The sequence below is a fragment of the Nipponia nippon genome, unplaced genomic scaffold, assembly GCF_047370975.1.
Source record: "Nipponia nippon isolate SJK-2023a ecotype South Korea unplaced genomic scaffold, ASM4737097v1 scaffold_4, whole genome shotgun sequence".
In the NCBI taxonomy this organism is placed as follows: Eukaryota; Metazoa; Chordata; class Aves; order Pelecaniformes; family Threskiornithidae; genus Nipponia; species Nipponia nippon.
The window spans coordinates 119,951,728-119,971,876 of NW_028262358.1; the positions used below are offsets into that span (position 1 = coordinate 119,951,728).

At 43.4% G+C, this 20,149-nt stretch overlaps 1 protein-coding gene across 2 annotated transcripts in view; it reads right to left on the bottom strand.

Annotated features, from left to right (window-relative positions):
• The window catches only part of CD2AP (CD2 associated protein), an 85,027-nt gene extending 67,104 nt beyond the window's left edge, over nt 1-17,923 (bottom strand). The window contains exon 1 of one of the 2 annotated variants that reach the window (XM_087776997.1): nt 17,695-17,923. In XM_087776997.1, coding sequence (XP_087633123.1) covers nt 17,695-17,698 — 4 coding nt within the window. In that variant the 5' untranslated portion in view covers nt 17,699-17,923. Of the gene's footprint in view, nt 1-9,373; nt 9,486-17,694 lie in introns of those variants that run through there. The other variant, XM_087776998.1, reaches the window with a different exon arrangement.
• Nucleotides 17,924-20,149: the final 2,226 nt, after the last annotated feature.

Genomic DNA, 20,149 nt, shown 5'->3' on the forward strand with positions numbered 1-20,149 from the left:
AGGATATTACAATGCCGTCAGAATCCAGTGACCTTTCTGTAGTAGCCAGAAAAAGACACAAACCAGATATAAAATAAATCCCATGAAAAACACATTTAATAGCTTATAAAGTGAAAAAAAAAAATCATTCGTGGGATAACTGAAATCCTTGCATATAACTCTCAAGATATTCAGGAAGCCCTACTGAAACTTGCAGCAGACCTGGAGGGACAGAGTCCAACACCAAGCAGCAAGAGGAGCTTGAGTTGTGTGCCATGCTCCTCAAAGGTTTCTTCAGGCAGGTTTTAGATCAATTCAGATTAAGAGTCATTTATTGGAACATGAACCCTGGAAAGTTGTGTGGCCTCCAGAAGCATCTTGCCAGCAGAACTGCAGCTACGCTAGAAACTGAGATTTTGCTTTTCCAATTTATCATAACAGAGAGTTGCTAGATGCGCAAAACAAACTTTATTAGTACTGTTATTTCCACTTGTACATCTATAGCAAAAAAACCCAAAGTTTAGTCTCCTATAAAACCAAACCAACATTTTTGTCACTATGTATGAATACATATACACAGAGTTTCAAAAGTATTTACTTTTATAGCAGACAGCAATCTTACACTAGAGACAAAAAGACAATCTTATCCTTTTAATTATCATACTTTTCTTCACAACTATCTCAAAATAAGGTGATGGATTGAAGGAGAAAGCTCCTTCCAATTGCTTTCCCCCAGAAACACTCCTACAATTTGTGAGATAGGAGTTCTAGCTACTTTAATAGTAATTCCATAGTATATGTTTGGCCACTGAAGACAGATCTTAACACTGAAAAAGTAGTTCAGGTGTTTAAATGCTGAACAATGAAAACACCTCTATTAGTGTTAAGGATAACTAGTGATTATGTTTTCTTTCCACTTCAACACCACATAATTCCCTGTTACCCTGACCTGAGTCACTGATGACAACCCATATGCTGAAACGGAGACCTGGTGGACTCCCCATTGCCCTTAAAATTCCAGCCGCTGCTTCCAAAACTGCGTGAGTTTTGTCCTACAAAGCTCTCCTGGTAAGACACACGCACAAGGTGAGCACCAGGGTTTGGCAACCAAAGACAAATCCCTCCTGGCCAAGAGCCTCCACTGCTCTGCAGCCAGCCTCCTCCTCCTGCGCTCTGCGTCTGCTCCTGTGATTCACACTCCTGTTTACACGATGATCCACAGTGACCATAATAACCAGTTCCCCAAAGATCAAAGTATTCTTTTGGGGTACGGATGTGGGTTTGGTCTTCCTCACACCAAGTAGGGAAGTACCTCACGTTTCCCACTACTGGGGAAACCACTCTGACCACTGGTCTTGTACAAAAAGGTACTTCCCTTCCTTTCACGTCCCAGTAGCCATCAGCATGAGAAGCAGCCTAGGGACTGAACCTTGAACAGATGGAAACATGTAGTATTTCCTTCTTTCCTTCTCATGGTGCCCAAGACAGCTACATCACTAATGGAAAGTGGGAAACCTCAAAGTAGTACTTCCAAGACATCTTAACCCAGGGATGCTGTGAGCCCATCCTCTCTTCTGCATGCATTCACATGGTCCCTTCCCCCTGCTCTGCACTTAAATTAGTACTTATTTACATTACTGGTGAATCAGCTAAAGAGAAAACAGCCTGGGAGAAAACTATTTAGTGTCAACTTTCTGCAAGTTTATCTCCCTAACATGGCTCACTGCAGGGTCACGGGAGCAGGACTGCACCAAACCCAACTTAGATCAACATCTACATCATTGTTACAGTCCAGGTCCAAGCCATCCTCATTTATTGGGCTTCAGTTCACAACGTGGAGCAATTTCACTGAAACTAAATCAAAGATATGCAGCCCAGGAACAGTCTTAATACATGCTAATCTTTAATAGCCATTAAGTCCATGGGATGAGACTAGAACTAAGATGATATAAAAATGTCCAAAACATGCAATATGAATGTCAGGTTCCCAACACCTGCAGTTTCCCCCCACGGATCCACTCATCTTGCCCCTCGTCACTTGCTGCTTTGCACATAGCTGAAATCTGCCACGAAACCACATCCTAACATAATGCATAAACAATACGAGGCCACTGGATTCCTGTCAACTCTGATGGTAGGGATGCAGTTCCAAGCTATTAAGAAATCGAACAAGGAAAGAGCATATTTAACTAACAGAGACCATGCAGTCTACACATATTTTACAGTACAGTTCACCACAGCCTTCAATAAGTCAAGAGGTTTAAGTCACACTATACAGAACAGCAGACACTTAACCGAGCTGCACCATGTGGAGCCACCACATTCACGGAGGACTCGCAAAACAGTTGCAACATGAGGACTACCAAAAGCATCACAAATAAGATGTTCTACCTTCACAGTAGCTCAAAAGGAGGTTGGGTGCCTCCTGTACGGCCTTGGAAACAGCAGTGACACATAGCAGAGCCATTTCTACCTGTGCCTACTCCCAAGTGAGCCATACCAGTCGTGCCAGCTCCAGTCCTGGTAAACAGCTCTCTATCAAAGCAGTCATATTGCTTCCTTCTCCTAAAGCTTTGATCCCCTATATGCCAGCCAAGCAAACTTCTGCTGCCACAACAAAGGGATGGGGCAGAGGAGGCACTCTGCAGTTTAAGGTAATGCCAGCCTCATATATTCAAATATTGACTTAAGGTCTTGTTTTAAACAAAGTGCCCTGAGTCATCAGGATTCTTTCATTAGTTTATAATAAAACAACATAATGCCAATGGAACAGAAAGATTTTCATGCCATTCTATGTACATTTTCTTTTAAGCATATACAATTAACTCCCAATTTGCAGTAAGCTGATTATTCCAGTAGTGGATTATTTCAAAGACACAGAACCTAAATCTGCAGAATTTATTAGCTCAGTTGCTGGGCAAACAAACATTGCTTTCAAGCAATAAAGACACCTTCAATGCAAACAAATACACACTGTTGGACCCAAGCTGATTCTACATAAAACCAGCTCAGCTGTGTCCACCCAAACTCCAGGATCACCACGAACAGCCTGCTGCCACCCAGCAGGGACTCCATTTGGATCCCAACAGGATTTGCTCCATTTGAAGCAACAGCCTTCATACTCGCTCCAACACACCCCACGTCTCAGAAGGCTCATTAGGTTTGATGAAGCATTAGATGAGCCATGGCAAGCAGCCACCACACTGCAGCATCAGGCCAAATTCCCAATGAGCCCTCTTTCCATTTCCCCAGCATAAGAGCTGATCAGACAGCACCATCCCCACCTGAGCTTGCATTCATGCAGCACTGTGCGGGGGCAGCTCAGACTTCCAGCCCCCCTTCCTCTATCAGATTAAAAAAAAAAAACACCACTATTTTTAGAACAGAATTTAAAAATCAAAGTCTTTCCAGTCCAAGTATGGGGTCCCACTGCATTTTATACTTTCTAATGATAATGGAGACCTTTCAGTATATAAAGGGGGCTTATAAGAAAGATGGAGAGAAGCTTTTTACCAAGGTCTGCAGTGACAGGACAAGGAGCAACAATTTTAAACTGAAAGAGAGCAGATTTAGATTGAATAGAAGGAAGAAATTCTTTATGATGAAGGTGGTGAGCCACTGGAACAGGTTGCCCAGAGAACCTGTTGATGTCCTATCTCTGGAAGTGTTCAAGGCCAGGTTGGACGGGGCTTTGAGCAACCTGGTCTAGTGGAAGATGTCCCTGCCCATGGCAGGGGGGTTGGACTGTATGATCTTTAAAGGTCCCTTCCAACTCAAACCATTCTGTGATTCAGACACAAAAATCTTTTAATGAGATTTTACCTAGGTGTTAGATATACCATGCAAATAAAAGAACGTATCAGTAACTGGCTTTAGCATGTTCTCTTTCAGAGGCATCCTGTGGCTTTCACAGACTTGTGATCTACAAGATCTGTCAGATCCCTCATTAAAGTTTCTCACAATTCCGATTTTACATCTAGAGCTGACAGGCAATTCTGCAGAAGTTGGCCAAACAGGAATTAATATCAGCCACTGAACACTTCTCCCAAAAATATCTTCCCGCTGCTATGCCACTGACGCCCCAATCATGAACTCTGAGACAGTATGATCCCCAGCCAGCTCCTGTTGCTGTCAAAGCCAGCGATAAGGTGATTTAAGTAAAGTTTTGCTTTTTTCTTTCTTTTCTTTCCACCCTGCAGTGTCTGCTACTTTTCCTTACTCCTTTTATAATTTGCTCTGTGATGCATCACTCTGTTCTAGCACAAACATTTTCTGCTTAGAGCAACAATCCTTCTACAGCAATAGCTTGCCTAAAAAAAGGAAAATAAAAACAAAAATAGCAGTCTACCCATGACACAGTCAAAAGTCAGGAGCTTGGTTCTGTCAGCACAGAACTGGTCCATCTGGAAGCTGCCCTGGATCCGCCTGGCATTTTTAGATTGGGCAAGTCAATGGTGCATTCTCCAAGAAATGACTCACCACACATTTTTAATAAAAGATTATGTCTAATTTTACAGCCCAATAAGAATGGCTGAAGTAATTAGGAAAATGAACAACTGAAAAGTGTAAAAAAAAGTATGCTTTTCCTCTCAAACTATTTCAAGTAATGAGAAACTCATTGCATTCTAACAGTAACCATCTCAAACACCAGCTTCTCGAGCTGGCTCTGGTACAATTAGCAAGATACTTTGTGAAGGAAATTAAACAGTACAGCAGAAATCCTGCCCAACAGCCTGCCCTGAAGCATTAAAGATGCAAACCACGCATGCCACATTTTCCTACTCCAGGGCTCCCGTAATCTTCATAGAGTGCCTTCTAGTGCTTACCACCGTGTATGATAGAACACACTTAAAAAATCAAAGGTTTGTCAATTTTCACTTCCTTAAAGCGAATCATTGCCACACATGCCCTCATAATTCTGCAACTGTATTCTGTAGATGATAAGTCATCATTACCAGCCAGCTGTGAAAAAGGCATTTTAGTAATACGTTCCTCACTGCAGACACATTAAACTGACTCTAGAAGAAGCATCCAATCATGTCTTCTCCAATATTATCAGAAATACTTGTCTTAAGCTCGGTCACAAACTTAATAAATGCTAAAATTGTGGATTTGCTTTTACCCTCTCATTTCTATGGGCGGGAATTGCCAGACTCCTCCCTTCATAGCCAGGGAGGACATGAAATAGGAAGTATTAGAACAAAATCTCTACCACCTCCGGGTATTTGATACCACCTTGTAAGGACAGAAGAGGTCAAAATGTTTCACCTGGGAAGTTACGTTAAGCAGAAAGTGATGTTTTGTGCTACTTGCTGTTTCCTTCAGTCTAAGTAGAGCTCACTGCAAGAAACCAGCCTGGAAGTGAGAGGCGACACCTGCAGGAAAGGTAGCAAATGTCTTCACAAGCAAGGGTGAAAAACTGCTATTAATTTAATATGCAGAGAAAACCACGGATCTTAGAGGACACAGGGGGGTGTACTTTAAAAAAAGCACACCACATTTTCTTAAGTCATGACTCAGACACCCTTCCATATATAGATTTACGCCTCTTCCTCTGTTCCTTCCCTTAAGTTAATTTTATAACATTTATTTGGCAAAACATTCAAGGTGAATCACAAAACACCAAATTACAAAAGCTGCTAAAACAAAGCCATGCCAAAAAGCTCTGAAGAACAAAAAGATCATACCTCATTTAGATTTAGTTCAAATCTAAAGCACCAAATAAGCAGTAAAAATACCACAGGGTCAACACCATATTTATAGGTTTTTCCCTTCAAACCTCCACTAGATAATTAGCTCACAAAAATACATTTGAAGCTGAAGACTCTGTTGCTTCTCTTAGAACTCTTTTCTACAAATCATCCCCCTGCTAAAAAAAAGAAAAGAAAAAAAAAATCTGTATTTGAATTTTATAAAAGTTTCCTTCCTTCAGTATCAGGAGCCCATGTTACTACAAAAGCTTCAGCTCCTCCTGCAGATTTTTTTTCAGGACTCTTCTAGCCAAAAAGGACAGCATGATCATAGCTCCAGGTTACGAATTCATGAGTTACAAAACCAAGAAAGTCTCTGAAAGTCTTTTGGGTTTAAACCAAAAGAAAACTCCTTTCACGCTCTAGAAAAATGCAAAAATGCTTTGATAAATGGCCTACAATTTGGCACATATATAATTCAGAATGACAATTAGTATTTCTGCAAACATGGCAAGAATCTGGCTTTGAAATAAACTTAAGGAAACTTAAAAGCATCATTCGGAACATGAACAAAGTGTTCCCTTCATCTTTAAAAACAGGCATGATGCAATAGTCTGAATGGTCCCAGATTGGGATCTTGCAAAAACCACAAAATATGCTTAGCATTAAAACAGGGACAAAAATTCCTATCCAAATTCATGCTGTCAGGATGGTCCCTACTAATTATGGCATTAATAAAGTTAATTTACTTTTTAGTGTGGACATTTTAGTCAATACAAAAAACTGAACTTTTGACTGAAAAGCACAGAGAGAAATCCTTATGCAATGGATTTTTACAAAAGCCAGTCAAAACCACAAATGCTCAAGGGCACCCTACAATCTCAATCAGATAGTTCTAAAGGAGATAGAATTGCTTCATTAGCTCAATTATGTTCTAAAAGTTAGGAGATCGAGTCCTTTAAACATCCATTTGTAACCTGAATTTACAAGGATTTAAGCTATCTTAAGACCATGATTTAAACCTGCATGGGTCACAATACTTCCAATTACATAAAACCAAGGTTTGAAAGGACCTCTGGAGGTCACTTACTCCAAACTGGTCAGAGCAAGGCTAACCTCAGAGTCAAATCAGGTCACTCAAGGCATTGTCCAGCTAAATTTTGAAAGTCTTCAAAGGACGGAGATAAAACAGCCACCCTGGACACCTTTTCTGGTATTCAATTCTCATAGTAATTTTTCCCCATTATATTCAATAGGAATTACCGTTGTCCTAACTTGCAGCCATTCATTTACATTTTTTCACTGTGCCTCCAAGGAGAGTATGGCTTTCTCTTCTCCAGGCTAGATCAACAACTTCTTGCACACTATATGCACTAGCCTCCTAACCACACTTGACTCTCTGGTTTGTTGGCATTCCCCCTTGCATTTGAGGGGAAAGAGGAGCAAAACTGGACATGGTATTTTAGAGACAGCCTCATGAGCACTAGTAGTGGGGAACAACCACTCCCCATGACCTGCTAGCTGCTGTCCTGCTTGTGCCACCCAGTAGACAGCGAGGGTATTCCCTCCTAGGTGCTGGATCATGCCTTTGTCTTTTTGGAACTGCAGGAGGTTCCTGTTGGCCCATTCCCCCAGTACTACTGCAGCACATCAACCATCCCCCCCTCTTTCACTGTGGGTTTTTTCAGGTACCTGAACATAATCTTGAGCACTTGAAGAAACCAGGCTCGCATGAGTGTCCCGATCGGCCTGTCCTCCTGCTTCACTCCCAATAATTCTTCCCCTGTACACCCATTTGGTTAAAACATGCCAGAAGAGCAGTGTCTCAAAAATAAAAGCTGTACTTTTTTTTTTTTTTGGCAGAGTCAGCACTGAAGCACCCAAATCACAGTCCTCCCTGAGGAAAAGACTTCAGGACTGCCCCAACACTCCTGCTCTTTTAACCTGATGGTTGGCTAATCACCAAATATGCAGCTTGGAAGCAGCTACAGCATGTGCTGTGTCTTGCACAGCTAATTGATAGTAACACAGAACAATCGGTATTTGAAGAATTTGGGGAGCGAGCAGAAGCATTACAGGAGGTTATGAAAAGCTGTCTGGGGCAAGGGATACTGGTCGCTGCGGTCAGGAGACAAAGCACCTGAACGCAAGTTCATAGAAAGCTAACCCGCACCTCCACCGTTCTCAACACGTTTGCTTGCGGTAGCAGTTTGGATTCCACAAACACCAAGGAAATCCTTTTGACTGTCCCCATGTCTTTCATAACTACCAGGCACAACCTTGGTGACCCAACTACACACACAAAAAAAGTAAAATCAAGAGGAGAGAAAAATCAGCAAGATACCTCAGCTTTTTAAAAAACACAGGTCAGGATTTACCACTTCAATCACTGCTCAGAACTGCAAAAGAGTGATACAACAGCGTACATCAAGATCCAGCAACTACTGTCTTGATAGGAAATCAGCATGGTTTTCTTACTGCATGGAGATGGCAGGCTGCGTCTTACTCTACTGACATGCTTCAGAAACGGCTTTATTTCATCTGCTATTCATCAAGCCAAAGGCTTCCTGTTACTAGTTATCTACCAGGGCAGGTTTCCTTCTACTACCTACACATTAGAAGCCATTTACATTACAATCCATATATATATTTTATGATTCTTTCCCAGTGAGGATGCAGCATTAAGACTGAAAGAGCAAATCCTCTTCCCACAAAATAAGCATCTAGTAAGAAGATGAACACATGAAAATTAGAGGGAACAATTTTATGCACTCTCAATTGTGCTTTTACTTGAGAACAACCACACTGTTAACTCACATACAACCCTATAGCACATACAGCTACAAGCAACGCTACAGGCAACGCCTTCAAGCTCTCCTCAAGCTGCAAAGGGTTTCCAAGCTAAGATGGTTTCCAGTTTCCCTGCTTCCCTGCACTGTATCCTTACACAGATACTGGTACGCAGTAAAAGCAGACCCCTGTTGTACTTAGGCTTCTCATAAAAACATTACATTAACATTTTCACATGAACCACTGTCTTCCAACTTCACAGACAAATTCTCCTTCCCTGGGCTGAAGGACAAGGCGTATTTTCAGTACCAAGCATAGTTTTGAGTCAGGCAAACAAAGCACCATATTTGATTTTCAAGAGCAAAACAGCAGAGTTTATAATAGTTTATACTTAACGAAAGGACTTTATTCTGCTGGTTGCACCCTTCTGAAAGATCTGCTATCTCTTTATCTACCATACCTGTGATAGTATGGGATTAACATATTCGCTTTTGTCCTCATGTCTACAAAAGACTGACTCCCCTCAGCACTTCCACTGCCCCAATTTAAGAACAGCATCTCATTTTACCTGGCTTCAGAACAGCACTAACTCAGACGAGCACGAAAAGAACTGTTGCGTGGGACACTGAGGTGTCAAACAAACAGCCCATGGCCCACTCTTCAGATAGTCATTTGAAACTGCCGACACTCCCAGGCAGTTTGCAAATCTAGCTAAAGTTGTGAAGTCTTCTACTAAAAATTCTGAACAAAAGAATATGCTTCACTTAACCACTTAGGAAACCAAACAGATAGGCTCTGCTTTTCAGGAACAGTTGCTTTAGTCATTTACAGAGAATGCAGTTTCTTACACCTAATCCAACAATCTGACGATGAAGGAGTGACCCCGCATGCTCTCTCCCTACTCATTCCCATACCGCTGCCTCTTCCCCTGTGCTGGTCTCACAGTTGTGCTGCTCCAGGGTGTGCCGGTTTAGTTTGCTGCCAAATCAGCCAGCTGGTTCTCTTCCAGTTGGATTCAGTTCTGGCCAATGTCTTGAACTAGATCATCCCATGGACACATGATCACTAAATCTGCCAAAAGGGAAGATTAAAGAACACACTGATATGGGCATCATCCAGGGGACTGACCATAGCAAGAAATTATGGATCTAGCACTTCCCTTGGCAATTTGTTCTGGTAGTTAATAACCTCCCCAACAGAAACATTCAGATGTTAAAATGAGTGCAAACAACAGTCTTATTTACCTTAAGTTTCAGGCAGGTTTATTCTAGTTAATCTTACATTTATTAATTTATGACAGTACTAAATAAGCCAAACTCCATAAAACCATTTAAGTGATGGGAACATTAAAGTCCAGCCCAACTGCGGAAAATCAGGATATAGAAGGACTGAGGCGTATTTTTTATATACTGTGCTCGGTCTTCTCAGAACATACCTATTACTAAGGACAACCAAAACCAAAATCCACAGAAATACAAAAAGCACCTCAATAACAAGTTCTAGCTGTTCAGGAACTATTTTCTCTTTAAAGGTATTATTAAACCAATTAAAAAAAAACGCAAGTTAGAGGCACAGTTTAAAAAGGGCACTTGGCTGGCTTAAAATGGATGGGGGAAGATGACAAGGAGTTTCAAAAAAAAACATTTTAAAGATCAGGAACAAGAAAGCTGTGAAATAATCAGTTTGCTGGATCATGGACACTTAGGGAGAGCAATTAATATAGACACTCAGAAAAACCTTATGGAATTTCAGCTTGGATCTAGTGCAAAGTAACTGCAGCCTAAAATGGAAAAGGAGAAACACTCTCCCTTCCCTGGCTCCTGAAATAGTCCCATCCACTCTCTTGCACAAGAGCTAAGGACTGTGCAGTCAGAGTAAGGCTATTCAGCTTGCTGACATGATGGCAAAGCTGGCGTAAGAGTTTCTTCCACACCAGTCAGCTTATCAGCTCACACCACGGGCTCACGATGACTAGAGCCATGGCAAGCCAGGAAGAGGCATCGCAAAGCTCTGGCCCTTTGTGACAGCAGCCTGAAGTTATCTCTGCTGAAGCACAGCATGAAACTGCACCCACAGGATGACTTCAGGAGAGAGATTACATGCAAAGCAGTCTTAAAACAAATCCTTTATAACTAAAGATACAAGTTCAGAGTAAAGTGATGTGATTCTCCTCTACTAGAGAGTGAAAACTTCATGAAACTAGCGGTTTCATTTCTTCAAGCAGAAAAGATGGAGACTTTTCTCCCCCCAGTCCCAAAGATGCATTGAATAGAAATGAGTTGAACCATTCTGAGAAGTTTGATTATTGTTCTGCTTTTGTATTTTTCCTGAAAAAATGAAGAAACAACGCAGCTTGGGGGAAGGGGGGACAGGACTACATGGAATTAAGGTAATCTGGTACGTTTCCAATAAATCCACAATTGAACTGAAGAGCTAAAATTGGAAGACAATTTCTACCAGGCACAAATTCGATGACTGCTGTAAATGTGCTGCAGCTGACACCGCTGTAAGCAGCATCCTCACCCTCCTCCTGCTTCCATTCACTCTTTGCAACCATGAGCCTAGTCTCAGTTTCTGGAGAGCCAGCCTGGCTGAAAGCTAATCCAGGACGACAGGGAAGTTTTGGAAGACTCAGCTCATACGAGCAAGGGAAGAGGGCAATACTCACTAGCCAGACATAAGTGAAGAGTGAGACTTTATTTCAGTGCCAGCTCAAAAAGCTCAAGCTACATATACAGTCAAAAACATTTGACTAAGACTGACCACTTAGTAATTTTATCCAAGAGGTAGAAACTGATGACTTAAGAGTCTTCTTTAAATGGTAAGTCAGGCAAGTTTCCAGGAACTCAAGCAAAATTGCCTTCTCAATTTAAGACTAAAATAAAAATCATTAATAACTCCAATCCACAAAAATCTATTCACGGCAGCTGAGACTCAGCTGCTGCGCTAGTGAAATAAAAAAAAATTTAGATTACCTAGTACTGTTTAATTCCAAAACCATTTACGTATTCCTCTACTGTCAAAAAGTATCATGTTCATGGCAATTTAGGTACTGTTAAGAAAACAGCACGAGCTTAAGCCATTTAAATAATTTAATATAATACTTTACCTGGTTGAAGCAATAAAGGTGATAAAATTCGTGTTGAGTTTCTTAAACAATAACATCAGATTTAAACTCAAAGTTTATAATCACAAAGCTCTTCTAAGGCGCACAAGCAGACAGATCCCCGCTTCCTTCTCCAGAGTTCAGCGGAGAGCTCCAACTGCAACCCTCTCCTGTAACATCACAAGTCAGCACTGTCCAAATTGCTCAAATTAAAGGAGAATGGTGCATTTTTTTAATAATTCAAAATATTAGATTCTCATTTATTCCGCTGAAAGCAATCCTGCCTAATACCTTGACCATGTTATAGGCAATACATATTCCTTTAAGAAAAGTTAACTTAATGTTCTAAATGACCTCGTATTATATACTCTCCAGTGTACATCACCCCAAAAGTGGAAAGATTTAACCCATTTGGCAGACAGACACATACTGCGACTTCTCCTTCAGCCTGATTTAGGACTCTGGCAGTGGCAGGTCTTACATTTTTCAGGAAATACAGATACACTATTCAAAAACATCTACAACGCCTCATTTTCTTCATTCAAGATTTCTGAAAAAGCAACATTTCATATTGATTTTATATAAAGAAAGACAATTCTACATATGGCTAGAGCAATAAAACGTAATCATACCCAAAAAGACTTGTTGACATTGGTCAGAGAAAGTAAATAACTGTGCTGGCATCACAACATTATTGAAATGAATTGAAGTTTACACTAAGAAACACAGAATAATCTAGGGTGGGAGGAACCTACAGAGGCCATCTAGGCTATCATCCTGCTCAACGCAAGGCTAGCATCAAAATTATTGCCTTTATTTAACATAGCAAGGGGTCACTCTAGGAAAGAGGCAACTGAACAGGCAGTTTTAGTACTTCAGCCCTGCTGACAACCAGTGTGACAAGACAGGCAAGGGCGACGCACAAGCAGGGTTACGCTTGCACCATCACAGCGACAAAGTTATGTGAAACTATTTCTCACCACTGTGCATCCAAGAAGATAAGGGACAGCAAAGGCACAGGCCTCCTCTTCACAGGGGGTGGGGCGCATTTTAGATTGTTAGCAAATTCACAATTCAGAGTAGAAGAGAAAAGCAATGTTCATGGGAAGGAAGAGTGTCAGGGAAGAAAAAGTTGAACATAATTTAGCTACAGTACAAAATATAGGAAGCCAGCTTAAAAAAAAAAAACACGAAAACACCACCAAAAAAAACCCACAAAAACAACTTTAAACGCAACAGAAGAAAACAGCTAAACCCCTGTAGTGCAGCAGAGACACATTTTAAGTGCCCAGATGGTAATCACAGGTTGAACTAGCTGCCAGAAATCGCTACACCTTAGACCCACTAGCAACGAATTTCACCCCATCAACTTACCCACTGCTGTCAAGATGACCTAAGCCACTTCAAGCACTTTCATTGCTGCTCTTTCCTAACAAATCATTTTTATGAAACAGTTAGGGAAATACCAGACCAGCAGTCATATGCGACAGCATCTCCAAGGAAGCAAAATGGATGGGAAGTGCAGAGCGATGACAGTCAGAGCGGGACAGACCAGGCAGTCGCCTCTCTTAGCCCCAGACAGTACAACGTGCCAACCACACGTTTCCTGTATTTATGCAACGAAAACCCACCAAGGGACAAAAAAACCTAACACAGGCAGACAATGGAGTGAAGAAGACGAGTGAAGGTGAAAAGACTTCAAAAATCCTACCTCGCTGACACAAAAACTCTAAGAACCATTCGGAAAACAAAAGAAACCAAGACAGCAAATATAATTACACCCCTGCATGGAGTTAAGCCTTGAATAACACAAACACAGTCCTGAACAACTCTCCACAGCAAGATGAAAGTGCTATCAAAATTAAAATAACCATCCAGTAAAGGCGACCAGCACCCGGAACGGCTGGCACACGAGGAAAATAGATGTAGAGAGACTTCTCAGTCTGAAGCCACCAAAAAACCATCCACCATTTCTCAAAAATACTAAGGAGTCAGGCAGAACAAGCAGTAGCTTTAGGGAAAAAACCTCACGCTGAAAGGACGTATTTCCCCTCCATACCCCCATTCATGCTAAACAGGGACTCACTGCCACAGGTAGTTGTGGAGGGCAAGAGCCACATTCCTCTTTGTCCCCCTTTGTACAAGTCCCTGATGGTCCCCCCATCTATAAAAAAGGTCCAGTGAAAGTACAAACACCTTTGAGCAAGTCCATAAATTATTAATTGCCAGACCACGAGTTTTTATTAAAAAAATAAAAAACTTTCCATGACAGACCTGCTTTCCATATCCTTTCTCTCCCTACCTGGCCCACAAGCAGGACTCTCAGCACAGCAGCTCTTCCATTTTTGGAAAAACAAAAAAGGCTGACAAAACAAACAAGGCTGAGCTGACAGAATCTCTAGCACTTTTTGATGGGATTTCTCCTCTACCTTGACCCAAACCCGGTACCCATTAGCTCTTCTGTTACTGTTACAGTTACTGTCATTTGGTTTCCCAGTAGCTGAGGCACCTCTCCTCCAGAGGTCAACTCTCCATCATCTTCCCTTATAGTTTTGTCTAGAAAAAAGAAAATGATAATAAAAAAGCACTTTGCTCAACATTGCCAGTACAAGTACAGTCGGTCTGTCAACATTAGGCTCACTGAGTACCCTAGTACAGAAAGGTTGCAATAACTTGTACTTCCGATTAAGTCAACTTATTCTTCAGTAGTTTACTGTGAATAAAGTTCAACTCTACATTGCAACTTACATATTTCTTGGTAAAAATACTAGCTGAAGGACTCGATCTATCCCACTCCTTTGTTGTTTTTTAGCTGTTTGTTTCTAAAATTAGCAGAGAACAAACCAGTAATGGTTTACTTGGTTCTTGTAATACTGCTAGCGAACACTGAAACAATCTGTCACTGTCCCTGTGATAGTATGTTAAAAGTACTCAGTTTCAGATTGCTTAGAAAAACCTTCCAGATTTTTTTCTGTTGCAACATGAAGATCAAGAAAGCAAAAGGCTTCACACAAGTTTAACGTTCAATGAACTTACTAAGTAGTTTCTGTAGACCAAATATATTTACACATATTTATACCCATTCTGTTAGTAATGAAGAAGTATGTCTGGCTTCTTAAAGTTATAAAATTTTCTAAAGATGAAATGCAGAAAATTCAAATGTACTAACCTGTGGGAACCACAAATCAAAGCTTGCCCAAATTTTTGGAAATAAAAAAAAAAAAAGGGGGGAAAAAAGCATATAGCTATAAAGATACTGACAGAAATCCAGTAGATTTCAGTGTACCACTGTGGCAATTTAACAGTTGTTGCTGGACTACTTCATTCTTAGTTGTGAAGCCATACAAAAATTAGTTGGACACTGCAAATTTAGCTCAACCTTGCTGTTAACGTGCAAGTTGTACAGTCAAACCATTTCTCAACTAGAATTAGAAAAATTATCTGTTATTGAGCCATATAAGTAAATCAGACAGATGTTACAATGTACCAGTATATGGAACTCTACCTCCCTCTAAGTGGATATCAACCCAAGACAGCAAAAAGGTAATTCAATCAAATAAAGTTTTTTCCCCAGAACATCTGAATACATTTCTTTTTTTCCTTTAATTAATCTGTTTCTCAATTTGTAGAGCCATATATTGAATCCACATGATTAATCTAGGACAGAAGGCACAGAATTATAATGATGGAGCTTAAGTGTGTATCTGGGCATTACCAGTACCTTTATATGGTCTAGTGTCTGTCACCTCCGATAACATCCTCCTCCCCATCTTTCAAGCACCTGAATGACACGTGCTCTTGCAACATTAACTTCCAGCTACTACAAGAACACAAAAGAACCTGTTCCAAGGCATTTTGTATTTCTGTCCTTCTCCTTGTGCTTCCTCAGGAGTCATGCTGCCCTATTCTTACTTTTCCATTAATCTCAGAAACCCTTGAGTTTGTCAAACAGATACCTCAATGATCCCCTCCAAGCCACCTCTTACGTGTAAAATCTCTTTCATAAGCTGACAAAAAAGACAAATAATCTCTTATCAAGAGCCAGCTCTACCATGATGTCATTAATAAAATAATCAAATAATGACTTCTCAAGGTAAACGTGAGGCCACCACTAAAAATAGCAAGTGCAGTGCAAGCTACAGTTAGCTCTTTTTCCACTCATTTTGAGAGATGTTTTACTGTACATTCCTCCCCACTTTCGGTCACAAGAGAGTAACACTTGAAAATTTGAATAAAGGACCACACGTTCATAGAAAATCTATTTAAAAGTCTCTGGGATCATTCTGCAATCATTTATAGAGGTTTGCCAGCGTTCTGGCAGAAACAGTTCTATAATTGCCCATGCACACAAATTGTTATGATTATAACCACCCATGCAATAACAATACTTGACATGGAGTGTATGCACCCACTCAATTCAGTCACCTCTGCAGCAACAATACTATGCTCACCACTGCAATCAGAAGAGGCAGAGAAAGAAGGCACGCTTAAGGAAACATAAGGAAAAAAATACATAAAACAATGTCATATAGTAATCATTAGTCACAAACTGGCCTCAGTCCTTTATTAACAGTCTTATACAGTATTCCTAACTGCATGCTAATAGTTTTATAACCCAGACCTACCATATGTAAATCCTCAGGTATTTCACATTTCAGCATTACACAGTCTGAGTTCAAAATGTTTAAACTAAACCTTTATGCTACAGGAACTACCATCGCAGGCCACCGCATTGACCTGGGAAGACACTTCTCATGTGCAAGTAAGACAATGCAGCCCAAAAAGAAAGAAACAGTAATTTTTATCTATTCTGAACAATCACAAGAAGCATCAAAAAGTGAGTTCTTTAGAGTTTGGGTTGTATCAGAACCTAAAATACCAATTTCACTTTATATTTTCAGACTTCATTTTAAGTGTGCTTTGACCACATAAGACAACTTCCCTTAAAATGAAAACACTGAAAGCATGTCTTTATAATCAGGAGGAACACAAGTCAGGAGGAGCGTGCATCGCTTCGCTAACTGCACATTTGATCTGCACACCATGCACTTCTTCCCTTTTACGCACGAGGGGGAGGAAGGAAAGCTATACAAAACCCAGGTATGCTTCCATTTAAAAAGCTTAAATCACGCTCATCGAACCTGGCACGTTTGCAGACAGCAGTGTAAGCACACACACACACACCGCTTCACACCAGGCACGCAAGCCACTGTCGCAGGCACCCTTGCACATACCCCTCCAGAAGCACATCAAGCCGCTGATGTTATACAGGACAACGAAGCAAGGGATGACATACGAGTGGAGGTAACCGAGACAGACAAAACGGTTAATGGACTGTTTTGGACCCCAGTGGGGGAACTCTGAATAAGGAAAGAGGGCTCTGAAGAGTGGTGTTTAAGTCACACTTTCATACTTCCCTATGCAGACGCTCTTACATTAAAAATGAGAGCCAGCACAACTGATTGTGTTGAGTGTAAACCTGCACTGGCACATTACGAAAACAGGAATACTTCGAGCTGCTGCACGCTTGCTTTTCTTAAGCCAACACCTTGGTGGAGAAACAGGTGAAGGCGCAGCTCAAACTGAAGCTAGGTAAAAACAGCCCCGAAGGGCTGGATTTGATCAGGACAACTTTTACTCTTCACCAAGCGACTCCAACCAAGCTCCCTCCAGCCAGCACTGGATCAGGGTTCGCTATACGGCTTTAAACCTCGCTCCCCCCACCGAAAACCCCCGAAGCCCAGGCTGCCTTCTCCCGCCCCGGGCCCCCGCCGCTGCCCCCCGGCACAGGCCGGGCAGGAGGGAGCGGCCCCGGCCTCTCCCAGCCCCGCCGCCGCTCCCCGTCCCGCCGAGGAGGGAGTGTTTACCCAAGCACCTGCGGGCACCTGCCGCCGCCAGCTCCCGCCCGCCGGGCCCGGGCACCCGCGGCAGCTCCTCCGGCCCCCACCTTCTGCGAAGGCACCGGGTACCGCAACGCTCCCTCCCCGGGGGATCTCGGGGGCTGCCCCGAAGCGGCGGCGCGTCCCGGGCACCCCAGGTCCGCGCCCTCCCCCTCAGACAAAGGGCGGTGGAGGCGGCCCCGGGGAGCGGGAAGAAGGGGCCGCTCTCGCCGCCCCCCGCCGCGCTCACCCATGCTGCGCCCGCCCGCCCGGGCTCGGCGGAGCGGCTCCGGGTCCCGCCGACGCTCTCAAGCCGGGCACGGCGGCTCCATCCGTGCCGCTACGGGCGTGAAAGGGGCTGCTCCGAGCCGCCGGCGGCCCGGGGCAGAGGCGGCCGCAGACCCGTCCCGTCGCTGCCCGCCACCGCCGCACCTCGCCTCGCCTCAGGCGAGCTCCGGCTCCGGCACCGGCGGCACCGCCCCCGCCCCGCCCCGCCCCGCCCTCGGCGGGGGTCGCCAAGTCCCGCGAGAGCCGCGCGCCACCGCCCCCACGCCGCCCCGCCGTTGCCAGGCGGGGTGACGTCACCGCCCCTTCCCGCCCCGCCGGGCCGCCTCCCTCCCTCCCTCCCTCTCTCCCTGCCCGTGCCCGTGCCCGTGCCCGTGCCCTGGCGCCGCGGCCTCCGCCGCCGTCGGCGGGAGCAGCGAGTTCCCGCGGTGCCGCCCCGCTTCCCCCTGCCCCGGGCGGGTGTTCCGCCGTCTCTCCCGCTCGCCCCGCATTCACTTCTCCTCAGGTCTCCTGAGGAAACACCGCCTCCCCCCCCACCCCCGAGGGGCGATGCCCCCTTCGCCCTCCCACACGGGGCGGGGGCCGCGCAGCCACAGCTCCCCCGCGGGAAGGGGCCGCCTCACGGCCCTACAGCCCCTCAGCAAAACCCCGGCTCTCTGAGGCCCTCGGGCTGCCCCATGCACCCAGGGGCTTCCTTCCCCAGCAGCTTCCTGGCTGCAGCCCTTACCCAAAACCACCCGCCCTGGGATCGTTTCAAGAAGCCCCTTTTTGGCAGAGAAATCTTGAGATTTGGGGTCGTTGTGGCGGCAGGGGCCAGCCCGTTCCTCCTGGCTGAGGGAAGGTGGTACGGGTGTGTGCAGGGAGGCCTGGGGAGGAAAGCCGCCATCTCCCCTTGGCCTTCGAGCCTGCTAACGTCCTGTGCGTGTTTGCGGGCTTGTGCATTGCTTTTGCAGAGTTTATAGGGTAGGGATATTTTTTGTTGTGTTTTGGTTTTTTTTTAATTTACTCAAGATGTACTTAAGAAAGTAGGAAAGTGTTCAAAGCTACATCAGGCTGCCACTGTTTAGGTTTTTGTGGGAAACTCGGGAATGAGTGAAAACGACTACTTAGAACTAAACCAATTTAAAGAAAAAACTGACCCCAAGACCAAAAGGACAAGTAAACATGGTCTGGTTTTGATGAAAATCAGGGAATATAACGCAGCAGGGCTCTCTGAAATGAAAATATTCTGTCTTCCCTGCTGCAGACATCCTTTTATGAGTGGTTCAAAATGAGCCATTTCAGCCAAGCTCAAGACAAAATTAGCCTAAAAAGAATGTCAAGTATTTCCAGGAGTCAGCTTTTGCTTAGCATCTTTCTCATGGCATATAAACAGAAACTGAGATAATGACTACTGAAGACAAAATGTGAATTCTGAGGGTGTAAACAAGCATACACCATATTATATTTTATCTCCTTCACTGTACTTTGAGGCAGAACTGTGCTTCCTTTTCTTCCGACAGCAGAACTGGAAATGCACAAGTGACAGTGAGAATTTCCTTGAAGCAGGTATAGCGTTTAATGCTGATAAATGGCCCCGTGATACTCCCCTTAAAAGGAGAATCTATTTTTTATAAAAATACAACCTCCCCGCACCCCCAGATTTACAATAGTTAATAGCAGGAGGAGATTTGGGACAGAAAGGAAACATCATCCTTAGAGCTTGAAGTCACTGGCAACAAAAATTCAGAAAATAACTTCCATGAGGATGAATTATCCTCATCTATCTTCTCTGTAGGTTTTTTCCTTCCTCTGAAGAGCTACGTGCTAAAAAAAGGATAAAGGATGAGAGGAGTTATAAATTCGATCTGATGTAGCAATTTTTACCTTTTTAAGCCCTGCCAGAAGGCTCAGTATGCATGTGCAAGAGGTGAGAAATAAAATACTCATAGTGTATGTCTTTACAGAGAGTTGAAGGAGCTCCATGTAGCCTTCTTTCACGAAGCTGGTCTGAACTAGGGCAAAAGCTCATTCCAGTTTATTTAAGCATCATTACTACTTTTGAATCAGCCCTGAATACTCATGCTGACATAAAGTTACCTTTGCCCTCGTCTGTTCAGTCTAGAACGTTCTGGAGAGCAAAACGATGGTTCTCAATTCTTACTCTGTGGGCTAGCAAGATGCCAGCTTTTTTAACCTTTATTTTTACATGTCTTGATAACTGTGGCTGGGGCTGGCTCAAAGCCTTTTAGCAGTTTGAGTACAAAAACGGAACTTTATTCAGAGCCCATCTGCTCTGATGACGGTGCACCAGCATCCAGACGGTCCCGTGCTTTAGCCTCCGTCTCCTTTCAGTACCAGCGAGGCAGAAATGGGATGGTTCCTGAGGGAGCCCTTGTGGCTGCTGAGCCCAAAAGTCTTTTCCTCTCTGGACGACTGGC